The sequence below is a fragment of the Meles meles genome, chromosome 17 (genome assembly GCF_922984935.1).
Source record: "Meles meles chromosome 17, mMelMel3.1 paternal haplotype, whole genome shotgun sequence".
In the NCBI taxonomy this organism is placed as follows: domain Eukaryota; kingdom Metazoa; phylum Chordata; class Mammalia; order Carnivora; family Mustelidae; genus Meles; species Meles meles.
In genome coordinates this window covers 6,876,057-6,896,562 of record NC_060082.1, presented here as the reverse complement: position 1 = coordinate 6,896,562, position 20,506 = coordinate 6,876,057, and the positions used below count along the sequence as shown (strand labels likewise).

General features: G+C 46.6%; 1 protein-coding gene across 3 annotated transcripts in view; it reads right to left on the bottom strand.

The window, feature by feature from the left end:
• The window catches only part of DDR2 (discoidin domain receptor tyrosine kinase 2), a 149,884-nt gene that overhangs the window by 57,704 nt on the left and 71,674 nt on the right, over positions 1–20,506 (bottom strand). Inside the window, exons 1-2 of one of the 3 annotated variants that reach the window (XM_045982921.1) lie at positions 13,212–13,325; positions 1,487–1,595 (exon numbers count right to left, since the gene is read on the bottom strand). In XM_045982921.1, the coding sequence (XP_045838877.1) occupies positions 1,487–1,550 (64 nt within the window). In that variant the 5' untranslated portion in view covers positions 1,551–1,595; positions 13,212–13,325. Of the gene's footprint in view, positions 1–1,486; positions 1,596–11,493; positions 11,634–13,211; positions 13,326–20,506 lie in introns of those variants that run through there. The other 2 variants (XM_045982919.1, XM_045982920.1) reach the window with 2 other exon arrangements.

The window sequence follows — 20,506 nt, the reverse complement described above, 5'->3', positions numbered from 1 at the left end:
CCCTGAAGTCTGGTGAAGTTCTGTTTCTTAATCTGGATCCTGCTGATGGATGTATTCCATTTGTAAAATTCAGCCCACTGAGCACTTACACTATGGGTATTTTCCTATATTTATATTTGTGCGTACATGAAAAATGGACAGCAGTCCATCCCCCTTCTCTGTACCCAGATCTTCCAGGTAACTCTTTACGCCTGCCCATTCTGACGCTGGGCATGGCCATGCCAATGAAATCCTGAAAAATGCCGCATGTTTCTACTTCCATTCTTGCTCCTGTGCAATTTCCATGAAAACATACCCATGCTAGTCTGCTGGAGAAGAGCACTGCCAATGTGCCCAGTCGTCGTAGCCAAGGGCATCCTAGATGAACCAATAACCAGCTGATTACCGGATATGGGCATGAACCCAGAGATCAGAACAATAGTTCAACCAAGCCCAGACTAAATCACCAGCACTACACAGGTTGTTAAGAGGCACTGTTGTGTAATAGACAAGTGATAAAATTGTACACATCAGTGTAAAGTTAAAATAGATATCTAATTTTTAAAAATTGGGGAAAACAAAAAGATTTCTCTTCACACATCTATTTTTGAGTATGGCCACACTGGATAGGCAAGACTGCCAAGATCCTGCAAGACCAGCGTCCCAAAAGCACAACATGACATCCAAGTAAAACACAGGCCTGAACCAGCGAAAAATAACTGGAAACCCAACCTACAGAGGTTCTAGAAGGCACCTAAAAAGTTCTCTCCTTCTATTTCCTAGAAGATGCAGAAGCAAATTGCTACTTCTTCCATTTCCATTTTTTTTGAATTCCCATTCACTCCACTCTACTTGATATCAGGAGCCCTTTCACAATAGTTAAGATGTATACAGATACAGGACTTTAGTTTCTGATTCTGCTTTGGACATGTTTCATCATGAAAGTAAAAGGAAGGAAGGGAGGAAAGGAGGAAGGGAGGGAGGGAGGAAGGGAAGAAAGGATGGGGGAAAGAGAGAGAGAGAGGGAGAGAGAGGAAGGAAGGAAGGAAAAGGAAAGAAAGGAAGGGAAGGGAAGGGAAAGGAAAGGGGAGGAGAGGAGAGGAGGAGGAGGAGGAAAGAGAGAGAAAGGAAGGAAGGGAGGGAGGGAAAGGAAGGAAAGGAAAGAAGGGCGAAAGAGAGGAAGGAAGGAAGGAGAAAGAAAGGAAGGGAAGGGAAGGGAAAGGAAAGGAAAGAAAAGAAAAGGAGGAGGAAAGAGAGAGAAAGGAAGGAAGGGAGGGAGGGAAAGGAAGGAAAGGAAAGAAGGAGGGCAAAAGAGAGAAAGAGAGGAAGGAAGGGAGGGAGGAGAGAGAGAAAAAAAAAGAAAGAGAGAAAGAAAAGAAAGAGATGAAAGAGGAGAAAAAAAAAAGCCCTGTGGATACCCTTGACAGGGCCTTTCCCAAGATGAACACTGATGGACTTGAATGTCCAGCTGGTCTTCTAGCATGTGGCTGAGCAATGGCGGTCTTACCTGGATTAACCTGAGCTTTTGCAGAACTCAAGAGGGGCAGCAGCAGGAGCAGCACCAAGGGCATCCTGGGAACAGAGGTCAGTTCAGAAGATGGTGTTGGAACTGGAGCCTGTAGCCCACCAAAAAAGGTGAGAAAACAAGAAAGAGGAGAGGAAATGAGTGAGATAAATACTTCGAACATGGATGAATACAATTTGCATGATTATATTTGTTGTTCTTAGAGTCTTTATTTCTATATCTGGGACTTCAAATCATAGACTGAGAATCAGGTGGAACATTCAATGATCACATAATGTAAGAATTTCCAAACTCTACTATATCACAGAATTAAAATTAACAAAACTATAGGCAGGTAACAAAGTTTTGCTAAGATACATACTTATCCAAATTGTGAATGGTGATAAACTAAAACTTAAATTTATGAAGTTTTCATAACTTTGATACTCATTCCAATATTAAATCAAGAAAAATAGTCAGTGATGTTAATGTGTTTGCCTTTCAAAAGATCTAAGGTCAGTATTTATCCTGACTTACTGGCTCAGGAGTGGTAGGTGCCTGGGTTTGTCTATCTTTACATTTCCCCAAATGACCTGTATGGTAAGGGCTTAGAGTTGAGACACTAGTTTGAACTCAAGTTCGGCTTAATAGAGATACATACAGTTACATATGGAGCATTTAAAGATATAGCATAATGACAGGTTAGTATATACACATGTGTCTCTAGAGGGCCTAGAAGCCAGATACCACAATAGCAGCAAGTAAGTCTGGTGCCGCCATCTTGGTTTTGAATACTATTTTCCAGTAAAAGGAACCAGAACTCCCTGGTGAAGTGGCTGATCCCAGGCCTGAATCAGAACACATACAGAATCTTTTAGTGACAGAAATTGAGAAAGTATATACCCCCAAAATGATGGGGATGTACCAAAGGGACACAGGAAACAATTCAAAGAGTTCCCAGTGGCCAAAGCTGGAACAATATGAGTGACAAAATAAAGTACTGTTGGTCTATAACTCAAGATCTAATAAGATAAATATCTACACGTCCATGTTGATATAAACAAGTGATTGAATAAACAAATGGGGGAGAAAAGAAAATTTTCCCATTCTAAATAATTTATGCACACACTCTGCTCTTAAAGAAGCGGCAAATAATCTCACCCTTTAGGGTGAATGGCACACAGTGGCCGTTTCAGTGAATTTTTCAGTAGAGAAACTTGATGAACACTACCTCAAGCCAGGTGATTGAGGTTAATCTCACCTTTGATAAGTCATATTGATACTACATCACCATGATATGATATGATATGATATGATAGGATATGATATGATATGATATGTTATGATATGATATGGTATGATATGATATGATGAGAACGGCACTTAGCCTCCACGGTCTTCCTGCTAAAAACTCATTACCTCTGTCTAATCATGAGAAAAACATCAGACCCATCCCAATTTAGGGACACTCTACAAAATTCCTATTGAGTCATCCCCCAAACTGTCAAGATCACAAGAGACAAGAAAGTCCCAAGAAACTGTCAGAGCTAAGGGAGCCTAAGGAGACATAACAACCACATGTAATGGCATCCTGGGTGATGATCTTTGAACAGATAAATGACATCAGGGGAAAACTGAGGACTTGTGAATGAAATATAGATTTTAGTTAATAATAGTTAATAATAGTGTATCAACATTGGCTCTTTCACTGTAGCAAAGGTACTATACTAATGTAAGATGTTAATAATAGGGGAAACTTGGTATTGGGTAAACAGGAATTCTAGGCACTATCTTTGCATTGATTCTGTGAGTATAAAACTATTCTAGAATAAAAATTTTATTCAAAAGTTTCCACCAGGTAACACTAATCATCAACCAAACATTGGATCTACTGTTATAAATAATACATAATTATAAAGGGAGACAAAATTCCATTCAACTGGGGTGATTTCATGGAGAAATTTGATCTGGTCAGGGTCTTGAAGGCTGAGTAGGATTATAATGGGCTATTATATAATGGGAATGGAGTAAATAATATGCTAATGTAGCCAAGATCCCTTTTGGTGAAACAGAAGCTTTCTATGATGTTTTCTAGGCAGAACTCTGACCTGCCCTCCTCAAAAAAGTGGTTAAAAAAAAAAAAGCAAAAGCAAAAAAAAAAGCAGATGTTCAGTTGCCCAAAAAGGATGGAATCAAAACGAATCAAATGCACAAGACCAAAGTAGGATAATGGTGAAGATAAGGGGTGGGTGATCCACAGACCTCAAAAGGATGATAAGCATGGTTTCATGGCATGATTTGGATGGGCTAAAATATGTGTCTTGGTGTGCCGCATCACTGTCAGCAACAGGAACACTGTGTTTCCATAAATGAGTCCCCAGACTAATACGCCCAGAGAAAGAAACACATGGGCAGATCTTGGAGATATCAGTCATGGCTGTAAACCAGCACCGCCCATGGCCATGATCCATGATGTCCCTCCACAAAGACCCAAGCTCCTTATGTGTAACCATTTGGCCGTGCAAACCCTGCCTTAGCTAACCACCCTCTCCCTTTGTAGAGGAGTCCTACAATTCTCTCTCATGGTGCCTTTCTCGGGAGTTGTGGGCCATATCTTTCCTCCCCTTTAGAACCTTCCCTAGGATTTCCTTCTACGAGGACTGTCTCTTATACCTCACTCCCTTCACCAAAATACACACCAATTTTGCCTCAATTAGGTCCTCCATAACATAGTTACAAAATGATCCATGTAGTCATTACCTTCAAAATAGCTCATTCTTCTATTTCCAAAAGAGTACTTTATATTTTGTACAAAGCAGGTACTCAAAAATGGTTTTTAATTGGATGAAGCAGAACGCATGGGATGTTCAAAAAATTAGACTGAGTTTCCTTTTGGAAACTGTTACTTGGTTTCAGGCTGTGAATCTACAAAACAAGTGATAATTTCTGCTTTGCTTGCTGTAAAGTAAGGTGTCAGCAGCTAACAAACACAGAAGAACGAAGTAACCTAACTACACCACGGATCTCTAACCCGTGCCGAAGACTCTCATGTAATATGCATGGTAACCCAATGAGGTTAGTTTTCATCAGCAAAGTAACTGAGGAGGAAGAGGTTAAAACTGATCTGGTTACACAGTGGACAAAGGTGCCAAAATTCATGTGAACCCAGGGTCTGTATTACTTCCATATCCACACAGGTTCTGTTGTTTGTTTTGTCTTTGTCATCATACTGCACTCTCCTTTGATCTGGCCTCTGCCAACGTCACCAGAGCTACACGCCACAGGACCTCTGCCAAAATGCTTCACGCTCTCTTCATCTGGATCAAACCTCTGTTCAATAGTCACTTCCTCCATGGCCTCTCTGGCCCTCTTGTTACATACACCAAATTCTTATTATTTTTCTACATAGAAATGATCCTAGCCTCTAATTATGTGTTCATTGCTGTCATGTCTCATTACGGTCTTCTCCACCCCCTCCCGCCATAAGTTCCATGTTTATTCTACTCGCCATTGCTTTCTCAACACCCACCAGGGTGCTGGATAAATATTTGCAGCATGAATTAATGATTGCCTTGAACCATGTCATTCAGTGACTACATCCAGTCACACTAAATTCCATACCCTAAAAGGAAGTGCACCCAAGGTTTATGATAAGCATACATCACCCTTTTCTGCCCCTTTGAGTGAGTTTTTCCAAGGCTTCCATATTTAAGCCATGTGACATGTGAACAGAACCCACAAACATAGATGGAAGAACTTCAAGGAGGTAGAAAGGCCCTTCTGTATCCACTTCTTTGGTCAATAGTACAAATTCCTTTGACAATTTATTGAAGCTTTGAAAATAAAGCCCAAACTGCAAATATCCCTAGTCGAAGGTTTTCTTTCATCCATTCCTCCAGTAACTATTCTCTAAATGTCTATGGGTGCTACTCCATGTGCTAAAAAAAAGGCAGTTTGGAGCTGTCCTCATGGAGCACGTAATCTACAAGCAAACACGTAAATAAATAAGAACTCTAAAGAGATGTGTGTGCCATGAAGAAAATACAATGGGGTTAGGTGGTAGAGAGTGAATGAGGGCTACTTCAGGTAAGGTGGCTGGGAAAGCCCTGAGTGTGGGATTGGCGCAGAAATACATAAAGAGAACAACGAAGAGAATAGGGACCCAGAAAAGACTCATATGTAAATGGGAACCTACTATACAAGGGGTATTTAAAATCAGTGGGACAGTTCATTTGTACTCAGAAACAAGTAAAGATATATCCATAACTCACACAGAGAAAAGAAAGCCCACAATGTAGAAGTAGAACTCTCAAAGTAGTTCAAGAAGGTATAGGAGCATTTGTTGAAACATTTGTAAGGAAAGCCTGCACAAATGACACAGAAAACAAAATCCAAAAACAAAACAAAACAAAAAGATAAAAATCTCCATCAAAATGTTACAGGTCTTTGAGACCAAAAGCATCATATACTTAACAGACAAGCAACAGGCTAACATAGATATTTGACATTTTATAACAAAGTAATATCCTATGATCCATATATTCCATTTATTATTAGTTACCCTAGAGAAAGACTTATGTATCTGCACAATAAGGTATGCTCAAAGAAGTGCTTTTCAATATTTTCTAAATTTTACTTTATTTCATTGTGGTAAAAACCCTAAACATGAGATTTATTCTTTACCAAATTTTTAGCATTCAATATATTATTTTGACTGTAGGTACAAAGTTGCACATCAGATTTCTAGAATTTATTCACCTTGTTTAATCTTAATTTTATGCCTATTGATTAGTAGCTCCCCATTTCCCTGGTAACCACCATTCCACTCTTTCATTAGATAAATTTGACTATTTTAGATCCTTACTATAGTGGAATTATGCAGTATTTGTCCTTCTGTGACTGGTTTATTTCACTTAACACAATATCCTAAAGGTTTATCAGTGTTGTTGCATATTACAGAATGTCCTTTTTAAAGGCTGAATGATATTCCATTGTTTGTATATGCCACATTTTTTATTCGCTCATGCATGGGTAGATACCTAGATTGTCTCCACATCTTAGCTATTGTGAACAGTACTACAATGAATGTGGGATTGCTAATGCCTCTTCAAGATCATGATTTCGATTCTTCTGAAAAAATAGCCAGAAGTAGGATTGTTGAATTATATGGTAGTTCTATTTTTAAATTTTTTAAGGAAACTCCATACTGGTTTCCATAATGGCTGTGGCCAACTTATCTTCAAGAAGGGTGCCATGAATATACAGTGGGGGAAAGGATAGTGTCTTCAACAAATGCCATTAAGAAAACCAGATACCCACATGTAAAGGAATGGAATTGGATCATTATCTTATACCACACACAAAGATCAACTCAAAATGGATTGAAGAGTTGAAGGTAAGCTCTGAAACTTTAAAACTCCTGGAAGAAAACATATGGGAAGAAAAGCTTCATGACATTGGCCTTGGCAATGATTTCACAGATATGACACCAAAAGCACAGGCAACAACAACAAAAATAAGCAAGCAAGAGTACACCAAACTAAGAAGCTTCTGCACAGCAAAGGAAACCTTCAACGGAGTGAAAGGCAACCTTTACAATGGAAGAAAATATTTTTAAACCATACATCTGATAAGGGATTAATAACCAAATTTTAAAATGGGTTAAGGACTTGAGTAGACATCTCTGCAAAGAAGACAAATGGCCAACAGGTATATGACCAAAAAAAAAAAAAAAAAAAAGCATAACACCACTAATCATCAGGGAAGTACAAATCAAAACCACAATGAGGTATCATTCCACACCTGTCAGGAGGGCTAGTATCAGAGAAAGAGAAAGAGAAAGAGATTTTTTTAAATAACTAAAACTTGGGGGCACCTGGGTGGCTCAGTGGGTTAAAGCCTCTGCCTTCAGCTCAGGTCATGATCCCAGGGTCCTGGGATTGAGCCCCGCATCGGGCTTTCTGCTCATATGTGTCTCTCTCTCTCTGCCTGCCTCTCCGCCTGCTTGTGATATCTCTCTCTGTCAAATAAATAAATAAAATCTTTAAAATAAATACATAGATAAATAGAACTTGGGGAAATTTCTATGAATAGGAGAATGCTAGAAACTATGATATATTCCTACTGTGAAATACTATCCAAGACTCTAAAAGTATGATCTGTAGAATTTCATGGTTAGCAAATGTTGAACCACCCTTGCATCCCATGAATAATATGGTCATGGTGGATAATCTTTTTAATGTATTGTTGGATTCTATTAGCTAGGATCTTGTTGAGAATCTTGGCATCCACATTAATCAATGTGATAAAACAAATCAATAAGAGAAGAGAAAAGAACCATATGGTCCTCTCAATTGATGCTGAAAAAGCATTTGACAAGATACAGCATCCGTTCCTGATTAAAACAATTCAAAGTATAGGGATAGAGGGGACACTCCTCAACTTCATAAAATCTATCTATGAAAAACCCACAGAGAATATCATCCTCGATGGGGAAAAGCTGACAGCCTTCCCTTTGAGATCAGGAACACGACAAGGATGTCCATTCTTTTTTTTTTAATAATTTTTTTATTTTTTACAACATATAATGTATTATTAGCCCCTGGGGTACAGGTCTGTGAATCGCCAGGTTTACACACTTCACAGCACTCATCTTAGCACATACCCTCCCCAATGTCCATAACCCAACCACCCTCTCCCTACCACCCCCGCCCCCCAGCAACCCTCAGTTTGTTTTGTGAGATTAAGAGTCTCTTATGGTTTGTCTCCCTCCTGATCCCATCTTGTTTCATTTGTTCTTTTCCTACCCCCCAAACCCCCATGTTGCATCTCCAATTCCTCATATCAGGGAGATCATATGATTGTTGTCTTTCTCCGATTGACTTATTTCACTAAGCATAATACCCTCTAGTTCCAAAGGACGTCCATTCTTGCCACTGTTGTTCAACATAGCACTAGAAGTTCTAGCAACAGCAATCAGGCAACAAAGAGAAATAAAAGGTGTTCAAATTGGCAAAGACAAAGTCAAACTGTCTCTCTTTGCAGATGATATGATACTTTATATGGAAAACCCAAAAGACTCCACCCCCAAACTACTAGAACTCATACAGCAATTCAGTAACGTGGCAGGATACAAAATCAATGTACAGAAATCAGTTGCTTCCTTACACACTAACAATGAAAATACAGAAAGGGAAATTAGAGAATCGATTTCATTTACTATAGCACCAAGAACCATAAGATACCTGGGAATAAACCTAACCAAAGAGGTAAAGGATCTGTACTCGAGGAACTACAGAACACTCATGAAAGAAATTGAAGAAGACACAAAAAGATGGAAGAGCATTCCATGCTCATGGATCAGAAGAATAAACATTGCTAAAATGTCTATACCGCCTACACCATCTATACTTCCAATGTCATCCCAATCAAAATTCCACCGGCATTTTTCAAAGACCTGAAACAAACGATCCTAAAATTTGTATGGAACCAGAAGAGACCCCGAATTGTTAAGGAAATGTTGAAAAAGAAAAACAAAACTGGGGGCATCACGTTGCCTGATTTCAAGCTTCACTACAAAGCTGTGATCACCAAGACAGCATGGTACTGCCACAGAAACAGACACATAGACCAGTGGAACAGAGTGGAGAGCCCAGATATGGACCCTCAACTCTATGGTCAACTAATCTTTGACAAAGCTATACACTGGAAAAAAGACAGTTTCTTCAATAAATAGTGCTGGGAAAATTGGACAGCTATGTGTAGAAGAATGAAACTCAACCATTCTCTTACACCATACACAAAGATAAATTCGAAATGGATTAAAGACCTCAACGTGAGACAGGACTCTATCAAAATCCTAGAGAATATAGGCAGTAATTACATGGTTACGTTTTCATGACGTTTTTGGATGAACCAATAGGTTACAAGATTTACATAAAGCACACTGTGTATCTTTATGGGTAAGCGCACCCATACACACTCATACACATTTATATATGCACAAAAGCTCTAGAAGGATAAACCCCATGCTAATAACAAGCTTCACTCTTGTGCTCACTCCAATGCTCAAATAAGAGGTAACTAGAGACAGAGTGAGGCCCCTCAAGAGACAGAACTGATAACAGGTCCCTCAGTGACTGGATATCTTGGCAGAGGAGACTGGGAATGGTGATCAAAAGGAAACTCTAGCCTTTTTGATCATGTTTTGATTCTTAACAAGGAAAATATGCTCCTTTTTAATGTCTTATATATTGGTTTTTATGACAAAAAGCAACTTCCCGGGGGCAGTCTATCAGAATTTGGAGGGTGCTTTCCAACCAACCATGTATATCCTGGAGGTCCGAGGTAAGTGGGAAATCATCTTGTGTCTGACCAATCATTTGTTGCAAGGAGCAGAATTCTTGATCAGTATATCTTGCACATGAATACAGTAGAAGCAAAAAAAAAAAAAAAAAACCAACCTGTTGAGAATTGCTGCTTATACCTTACTTGGTGTTTTTAGAATTCCTGCACTTCAGTAGGTGCTAATAAATGCATCATTATTACTGAGCCTCACAACTACCCTATGGAGAAAGATTACCACCTCCCTTTACAAAGTAGGAAAGGAAGGACCTGAGTCACTTTCACCCGTTCACGGCCCAGTATTTTCCAAAGAATATCAATGGATATGTAGCTCGGAGAGAATGTGTCCCTTCTAATGAAGAACCCACTTCCCTCCTCCCAGTCAAAATCCCCTTCCCTAGTCAAGCGGGATGAACACTCCAGACTGCCTCCATAGGGAGCCATGGCTCAGGACTCGCCAGGCCTGATGGGAGAGGGTTGGCTCTCCATGTCACGTCTGCCCACACCAGGACCTGCACAGGCTGTGGGCAAAGCCATCAGGACAACCAGGAAGTAAGTGGGAGGTAAGTGGAAGTATAGCAGCCACAACTAGAAATTAGCAAGAATAAAACACACAAGAATCTAGAAGGTCAAACTTCTTACAAGCTATCTCACTAATTGCGTGAACTTCCAAAAGCCTCTTTCTGAAACATAGTCAGGGTCACATCATGGTGAAAAAGCAAGTCTTCAGCACATTCTGCCTGACACTATCCTGTCCCACAGAGAGTTTGTGCACCCAGGGAGGGCTTGCTGCTGGTCAGTCCCGGCTCACCCACAGCTCCGGGTCAGACACGCCTGGGGACAAACACAGTCCTCTTCTCCAACCACCTTGAAAAGTTAGACTGTTTCCGTAGTAACAGGCTCTATTCTAGGGCCCAAACATGGTGGTATACGAGGATAGAGCACAGAGGAGAGGGGTCTGAAATGCCTTTGGGCTGGTGAGTGAGGAAGGGTAAGTGGTAAGGTCAAGTCTCTTACTCCATACAGATCAAGCAACAGACCTTCAGGGCTCTGAAACATGAGCCCTATGCCTTGTCTCCTCTTTTACTACGGAATTCAATACACATGATAGAGGGATAATAGATAGATAGATAGATAATAGATAGATAGATAGATAGATAGATAGATAGATAATAGATAGATAATAGATAGGTGATAGATAGATATGACACATATTGAGACATAAAGAGAAATACTTTTAGAAACGTAGCTAGCATAGGTAACTTCATTTATTGGGGGGAGGGGGAAGCATCATTTCCACTCTGTGATAATATGGCAAGTTAGTGAGAGCAGGCAACCCTTGGGACCTCTCGCCCTAACTCGATGGAAACTTCGAGCGCCTCTGTTCCTTCCAAGCATCTTTGGAGGTACCCTAACTTTCAGACAGTCGAGCTACCTTCTTCCCCCAAGTCTGAATATTAGCACAAACCATCTTTTTCTCTGAAGCGGCACTAGAGGTACACCCCACTTTAAGAAGTGCCTGAACTTGCCAAGCTCATCCATCGTGAAATTTTTATCCACATTGCAGAATAATTCTTTGCACAACACTGTCATACCTTTGAATAACAAGTTTCCACCGCGGACGATGAAACTAACATTCAGCACACAGCAATGTTCCGACTACTTACTGAGCTCATAAATCACTGGGTGAGGCTCCACGTTACAGAATAGCTCTCCACTTTCCTCCAGGGCCGGGTTCCCTTGAACGGTAAATCCCTCTGGTACATTCAAAACATGATTCCATACGCTTCAATCCAGTTCATAATAGAGTTTGTGGGAATACGGCCTGAGTACGAAGCGAGGAGCATCTGCTTTGGCAGACAGGCTTCTCCCCAGACAGTCTGTCTTCCCAGATCCAAAAGCTAGAGACAATGTGAGATGACCACCCCTTGGTGAGGGGGGAATAAAAAGTCACAGATTTCCTGCGGACATCTTCCTGCCGAGCCTGTGATAAGGTCTGAGAGGAAGTGCCTGCCCTCCCAGAAAATTATCTAGAGCCTCCAGCCTGCGCCCCTCCACCTTAAAACAGGCCTTTCCCGCAGGAAAGGGAGGGGCTCGGACAGGCAGGGGTGGGAAGGGCACAGAGATAAAGTCCCCAGGTCAGGCCTGAGTAGGCACGGGAGGCCTGGTGCACACAGCCGTGCCTGGTACTCGCATCTGTGTGTGTAATTCAGACCTGGGGGTGGGGGGGGGAAGGGGGGAGAAACCCACTTGCTTTGGGGCCGTATATTTTCATTCAGGGGCCATTCGGGGCCTTCGGGCTTGTTTTTCCTCTCTGCTGACTCATTTTCATTTCAGATTCAACAAATCGAAAGAGTAATCTTCGGAGTGTTTAATACTCAGCAAACAAATATGCAGAAATGAGCCTGGTTTTGGCAAGAGATGGGCCCCCAAACACACACACGCGCAGGTCCACTGACACACCAGCCAGCCCCGTGTTGTCTGGGTCCCAAAGATTTACTGAAGTCTTCCTTACTCCCGTCCTGCCCCTGGGAAGCCCAAGCTCGTGCTTCTCAAAGTGCAGCCAGCAGTGCTCAGCCAGAGGCCCCGAATGAGCAGTCACATGCAGGACAGGCCCCGCACGACCCGAGGTGACCTTCCCAGCCCGGAGGCGGCAAGACAGCGAGCCCGGGTCCCCTGCCTTGGTTAGAAGCACATGTCGCTCCCCTCCTCCACCTCCTCCCTCCCCGGGTTATAAATTGGAAACAACATGACAACCTCTGTCCCTGAAGTGAGAAGAAAGCGGGTAGCTGTCACTCTCTGGAGGGGAGAGGATGCTGAGTGACGTCCCTGCCATCGAAGACACTCCCCCCTCCCCAGGGACAGAATGGAGCACAGAACCCTGACTGTGTGGCATCATCTGATGTCACTGTCTAGATCAGAGGTGCTCAGGACATCAGATCTAATGCCTTCATGCGATTAGCAGGAGGGAGAAGGAGAAGAGATACATAGTGAAGGCAAGGCCTTTTCCAGACGCAGAAAGACCTGTGACCCAGTACCCCTGGGCCTGCTGAATCCTTGGGCAGCTCACTTGGCCTCACTGAGCTCCGGCAATCCCTGGTTCTTGGTTTCGATAGGTTCTGCCACCCCTGACTTCCAGCAGCCTGACCCTGAGCATTTTCCCACCCAGCCCCCAGTGCCTTCCCCCATCTCACGCCCTGGCCCGGGCTCTGCACACCCCCCGTGCGCGTGCTGGGAGCACAGGGCTGTCTGCCTGCGTTGCTGGGCACAGGAAGGTCGGCGTGACGGACTAGCGTCCAAGGGGGTTGGAGGTTACAAAAGAAAGACACTAGTCCCCAAATAATGGACCCACAACAGTGGGAGCTCAGGAGACCCGAGAGCTCACCTGTCTCAATCCCCTCTGGTTAAAGGTGAGGAAAATAGGGCTGCTCCAGAAGCAGGGAGGCCTGCTCACAGACAACCACAGGTTGGAGGCAGGGCCCGGGCCCCCTGATCGTCCAGACTCTCTCTCCAGCTTCGCTCTCCTGTCAGCCCTGCCGGTCCCGGCCCCACCTCCTCTTTTTCCTTCCCAAACTCGGAGCACACACGCCTTCCTCGGGCCCTTTCTGGGATAACGGATTTCTCTAAACCAGAGTGAAGTCAGTTGGAAAATCTCTGTAGTGGTTTGCCCGTGAGTCCACAGATTTTTGTCTCCCTCTCCCACGAGGGCCGGTACCTCACTTCCCTCCTCCCCAACAGGCTCGAGGGAGTGACTTGCCCCTAAGGAAAGAAATGCAGGAAACCTGATGGTCGGGGAACTTCAGAGCTGGGTCCCAGAAGGGGATACACCTCCTCTTGGCGAGCTCTATCTCTCTCTCTCTCTCTCAGAACAGCTGCCAGGGGAACGCAGCTGCGAGGCTGTGAGGGAGCCCAGGCCCCACGGGAAACCACAGCCTGCAGGAGTTCGGGCCCATGGTCCTTCCCGAGGTGCCCACGGAGGGCAGGCTCTGCTCTCACGCCGTGAGCGACGAGGGCTCGCCGGTGACCTGGAGGCCCCCCTGCCCTCTGCTGCAAGCACGGCCTCGCTGAGCCCAGTGCCCTCGGGAGCACGAGGGATGGTGACGGTGGTGCGGGGCTTATTTTCCATCGTGAGGTGACTACACAGTACGAAGGAACAGGAAAAACCTCCTTGAAGGCCTGGCCTCCCACAAACATAAGTATTGGTTTTTAAATGTCGCCTCGTTTTTCCTTATGGCCAATCTTCCCATCGCCTCAAATGCCCCGGAAGAAGACGTAGGCCGCACAATAAAGGGGTGACATGGTGAATGATGGGGAGGAGGAGAGGCAAATCCCTCCTGAATCCCAGAAGGGGCTTAAAGACAGGGTCTACATAGGAGACGCCTTTCCCGAGGAGGGCACAACGGGGAATCTGGGAGCAGCTCGGGACCCAGCGGGGCCGCTGTTTCCTCTGGTCCCGGGGCCCCGGGAACCCGGTGCTGTGCCTGCCTCCAACCTCGCTGGTGGCTCCTTCTCAGTCACCTTGTCACAGCCACTCTCGCCTGGTCTAAGTCCTGTGTCCTCCTCTACGGGCTGTGTGGACCTGGCCACGCACTGGAACCTGGGCCCCTGTTTCCTCGTCTGGAAAATGAGGGCAGTAATGGCACCTGCTCCCGGAGGAGGGTCATGGGGGTGGACTGAGTTATCCCCCGGGAAGGGCTGAGAGCGCCGCCCGGCTCCAAAACGTTCACGTGTGATTGTAGCTCTGTTTTACTTTAACTGTGCCTCTGCGTTGTCTCCTTAATACATTTGCAAGTTAGAAGCAAAAAGCACGCTTCCCTCCTCCATGCCTTTATTTTTGGTATCGGCGGGCAGCCCCATGGCGGGTGCTCGGAGAACACTGAGGGGCGACTGACGGGTCATCTCAGGGTAATAAAGCAGGCGACCACAACGCCACAGACTCCGTGCCTTGCCTGGAGAGGACGCTGCCTCTGGAGCAGTGACTTGGGCCTTTCTCTGCAGTCATTTGAAAGTCACAACAGACCCACGTGCTTAACTGTGAACCAGCCTGGGGCTGAGGAGGGCTGAGCGGTGGCCACCTCTGTGGGGACAGTGACGTGGACGCTGCTCGGGGGAAGGCTGGTCTGTCCCTGTGTGGGATCACACCCGTACCTCAATAGCTTCCAACACGCCCCCCAAAGCCGCAAGGCCAAGAGCTCGCGCTGGTTGTGCCCCACTCTTGGGGTCCTTGGTCGTGCTGGCCCCCGAATAAGGCAGAGCTCTCGGGCTGCTTGGCCCCGCATGGGCCCCGTCTACATGGGCTCGCAGCATCTCCGGGCCGTGAGGAGCTCCCATCTCATCCAGCCACAGGGACTCTGCGGAACCTAGAGGAGATTCGTGGGACACTAGCGAACCCCGCTTTCTGTTCAGCCGGAGGTTCTCCACAGAGAGAGACGTGGATCCTCTCTCCCAGACGCCAGCCGGGACCTCCCCTTTCAGCAAAGTAATCCAGGTGTCTTTCCCTTCACACCCGCAGGGCCTCCTGAACACGTGGGCCACCCACTGGGCTTTCTGCCACCAAGAGCTGGGCGATCCCTCTCCTTTCCTGAGGCCATCATCCGAAGGAGGCGGGCAGGGAGGATTTCACCTACTAGGCCCTCACAACCATATTCTGTGGTGAAAACTTCTGCCATAACACAGGTCAGACCATATATTTTTTTATTTTTTTAAGTAGGCTCCACACTCGGTGTGAGGTTTGAACTCATGACCCCAACCTCAAGAGTCACATGCTCTCCCAACGGAGCCAGCCAGGTCCCCCAGGTCAGACCCTTTAAACAACCAGATGGCAATTCAGCTCTCGGTGGAAAGGCACTTCTCTGGAGATCAGGAAAGTATGAGATATGGGTACGAGTTGAAAATGATGTCACTGTGACCATGAGACGGACTGAGGCACGTAAAGGGGTCCAGCACAGTGCCTGGGAGACAGTAGGTGCTTTTTAACATTTAGTTATTACTTTGTGGTGGGATTAGGGGGAGAATGGTGCACAGGCCTGGTGCCCAGAAACGTGTGGAAAAACAAACAAGACAGCGGGGGAGTGAGTCCCCATCTTGTCCTGACTCTCGGGGTGGTGGGGCAACGTGGAACACGGGGTATTACACAACTGGGGGCCCGGGGACACAAAGACACCAAAGCTCATGGGCCCGCCACCTTGGACAAACATGGGCCAGGAGTTCTGCCCAAATCACAGAGACCGAAGGCCTCATCCAGCAGATGGGTTTGAACCAAGTGTCTGGGGTTCCTTCGCTGGTCCCTGCACCTTCCTTCAACAAGTCACGCCCTCGGTGCCTGCAGCTTCTGCGATCCCTGCCAAACCACTCCTGGCGCTCATCGAGAGGAGTTCCGCTTCTCACACTTTCCATTTCAGGCTTCCTTCACGTGGTTCACTAGACCCTCCCTCCTCTGCTACTTTAGCTGGCAGCCTCTGAAGCAAAAGGTGCAGAAAATACGAGTTGATTTAAGGGTACATGACATCTGCAGGCTCCATCTGCCTTCAGAAGTTCCCTACTGAGTCACCAATGCCCGGCGTTTACCCCTGACATCTAAGGATCCCCTCCCCAGTCCACCAGGCCCACTGCCCGCACTTCCCAGCCCCGCTCAAAGATGCCACATCACCAGGGTTGAGTGTGGAACCAAGGGCCTGCTCCCATCCTGGCCTTGGAGCCTTCTCCATGTAGTCAGGGAACGCTCTTCTCTAAAGCAAGCAACCCCACTCCTCCGGCCAAAGGCTCACACCCACCAGCTGCCTTGGACAAGAACTTATGGCTTTTGAGTTGTCCCTTTTCACCAAGTAGGTCTATACAAGCGAGGCTGTGAGTTCCTCCCCCAAGGGAGGGACCTTGTCCAGGGCTTCTTTCAATTCCCAGTGCAGAGCAGAGTCTGGAGATGGGCAGGGAAGGTGCTGGCGGGGTGAATGGGGGACCGGAGAGGTCCGCGGTGTCCAGGAATGTCTAGGAGTGCCTGTTGGCCTGCTCATGGCTGAGAAGATGAGTACACCGGCTTTTGAGTCCCTACTCCTGTTCAGCACTCCTTCCGAGCCTGAGGAGTCTCCTCCCTTGACTTGCCTCCATGATATCAAGGCCCCATAACTTAGCAGATGCCATAGAGGGGTTTCTATTGCTCCCTAATCGTGCTTGCATATGGCGTGAGCATCTAGTCTCCTCAATAAGGCTATGAGCTCCTGCAGGGCAAACGTATTTCGCAAACTATCAGGGCTTTTGAGAGCATGATGACGTTTATGGAGCAGATTCCACACCAGGCAACACGCTAAGTTTTACCTGAACTTCCCCACTCGGCCCTCATATTAGCTCTCTGAGGTTATTGCTATTATTATCCTCATTGTACTGATGGAAAGACTGAGAAGAGATGATGTGCCCGAGATCACCCAGGTCGCAAATGCAATGGCCTTTGATCTCCAGTCACTTACGGGATGGTTCCACGGTTCTTCAGCGGTGCCCGCCATGTTTTCCCCCACCAGCCCTACTACCAGTCCGACAGGACGTTCTCATCAGGCACAAAGGTGTGGCCACCTCTGCTCCACCTGCAAGATTTCCATCAAACTGCCAGTGTGCGACTCTGACTTGAGGGAATCCCCACCTGACTCCACCATGGTGCTCGCTGTTTCCCACTGACCAACAGGAGCCTCTCAGGGACTGCACCTCCGAGCTGGGTCTGGCATCCCAACACCAGGACAGCTCAGTGTTCACGCCTGCCTATTCCCCTCACACTCAAAATTCACACACACACAGTTCTGGTCAAGGGGAAGCTATTTCTACGGTTCTTGAAGCTTGGCTAATTGGAAAGGCCTACTTTGTTGAGAACTAAAACTACTAATACGAAATTAGGTGCAGGGCCTCAAAAGGAGGCCTCAGAACAAGTGAGGGGGGCAGGCACAGAAACTTCACCATCTGACGGCAAATCCGCCTCAGGATCCGAGTTCTAGTCCCAGCTCTGTCCGCTCACCACTCTGTCACCCAAGTGGCCATCCCATCCCTGACCGGACTCAGCCTCCCCCTTGTTCAAAGGAGGGGCTGGGATGAGGAAGACTGGAGCTGCTCTGAGGCCCCTCTCAGCCCTGACACACTGAATTCTATCAGGCATGATGCCAAACACGTCCCCAGGCTCACCACAACCTAACACAACCGTCCCCTGATCCGGGAGGGATTCTGCTCCTCCCTCCGGCCCGGGCACATACTGTATTACAGTAATGAGAGCTTTGGTTGCTTTAAATATCACAAAACAAAAACAACGGGCAGCCCGCGTCCATCATCATCCCCTGTCCAGACCACAGAGGAGAGCGCCGCCAGACCGAGGCCAGAGCAGAGATGGCGAGAGAATCCCACAGAATCCCTTTCAGGAATCCATTGGCTCGTATCTGGAATGAAAATCACCAATAGCAGGGGCTGTGAAGGGCCAGTCAGAGGGAGAGCCCGCGAGGTCACTCTGGGACAAAGAGGCCCTAGCCGTAGTCAGATTGGAGACCTGGGTCCTGGATCCACCAGAGATGAGTTGGTGCCAAGCCTGAGGCTGTAGGAACCGCGGTCTCTCACCTCTGGGAGAGGCAGAGAAGTCCAGCCAAAGGTCTCCACAGAAATGAGGCGAGCCTCCCCGGGGTCCTGGGAGGCGCCTGCAAAGCAGAACAACAAGCATTCATCAGCTGGGAAGGAGCCGGTGGGCAATGTGGAGAGGCCTGGAGCCGGATACTTTGTCCCTCTGGACTTCCCCAAAGCCGCAGGGGGATCCGGCAGACCCTAGAAGATATAGAAGCAAGAGCAGTGCTGTTCAGCTCACCACACAGGGGCCCTACTAAGCTCATATTCTATAAAATGAACTGCGGTGGTTCAGAGGCCTTATCATCAGTTATTTGTTGTTGGAATGGACCAAGTCAGGATGAAGGGCTTGCGCACTGAGCAATCCTGCACACAGGCAGCAAGCAGGGCCATACGCAGACCCTCATCCCACAAACCTGGCTCCTTCTTTCTGTCCCGCGCTCTAGCTGGCTGACTCTGCTGCTCCAGGGCGCTCCCTAGTGATTAGGGAAAGTAGTGGACACGTATGTCAGGACGGGTAGAGGCTAGGGGCAGACACACACTCTTTCGTCACCATGACAGTCCAGACCCTGACCCCCTAGCAGGTGGTGCCTCCACCAGAAAAGGAAGTTGAGAGGAGATTTGCCAATAATTTGTGTTTGACAGCAGACACCCATGGGCAAGTCTTTCCTAACCTTGAGGTCCTTTGCTGGATGAGGTTTCTCAACCATCATGTCAGTCAGACATTTTTAAAGGCAAGTAGAAGGTCTGAAGTCCAGTGAAGGATGGAGCTCCTTTTGCCAGGAGCCTGCCCCACAGCTCCTGCCAGAATGAGCATCACCAACCTCATGGGGATCCCCACGCGTTCACAGAGGACAGAGTCAGGCCAGTGGAAGTTAGTCTTCGGAAAAGGCTGGGGTAGGGGGCTGGGCAGGTGGAAACTACTAAAAAAAAAAAAAAAATCCATTGAACTATGAAAACCAGGCCCTGGAGTGTCTGGTTCCGACCATGTGGCTTGGCCTGCTTGTGAATTTAGGCTCCATGAAGGGGAACCTTTCTCTGTTGGTCACTGTTGAATCCCCAACACCAAACACAGTTCCTGTCATGGAGCAGACACCCGGGACATATCCATTGACTTAACGCAGTCAGCGTCCATAAGCATTTGTTGCCTTTCCTTCTCAGTTACTCTCGGGAACTTAAGTGGATTGTGGGTTTGTGGCCCTTTTGCCAATTGTGGCTGGTACTAAATGGACACGACTGTCCTAGAGCACACCTCCCTGTTTCTCATTTTCCCTCTGGCCTCCCCCAGCCCTCCCCCACCAACTCCCTTCCACCAAGAACAGTAACACGACGGTGAGCTCTCCATTACCTTCCCTTCCCCGAACTCCTCGCCAACGATGATGACCTTCTGTCTTGGACTGGAAGTTCATTTGTTTCATGTGACTCAGTCTTGTCACTGCTTTTATCCCGTTTGTATAGGGCTGGCTATATTACCTGATCGTAAACTCACTGATATCAGGGACTAAGTTACAGATCCGTGGTACGCACCATGGCACTCTGTACCGTGTCTTAAATTTCCAAACTTTGCAGACTGTCTCCAAAGCCCAGACTTCCCCAGGTATACTGTATTCCTTGTGGCTCCCCCTGATCCTTTTCCCTTAAATGTAGTCCCAACTTTTAAAAGGATAAAAGGCTCCAAACATTCCTTAACCAGCATTTATGGACACTTATCACATACCAGACAGTGTGCTGTGTGGGAAAGAGGAAAAGCTATACAGAGGCGTATCTTAGAGATACTGTAGGTCTGGTTCCCGATCACCACGCTAAAGCTAACATCGCAGTAAGGTGAGTCAAATGAATTTACTGGTTTCCCAGGGCATAGAAGTTGTTTACATTGTATTGTAGTCTATTAAGTGTGCTATTGCATTGTGCCTTTAAAAAGTACGGACCTGGGGCACCTGGGTGGCTCAGTGGGTTAAGCCGCTGCCTTCGGCTCAGGTCATGATCTCAGGGTCCTGGGATCGAGTCCCGCATCGGGCTCTCTGCTCAGCGGGGAGCCTGCTTCCCTCTCTCTCTCTCTGCCTGCTTCTCTGTCTACTTGTGATCTCTCTCTGTCAA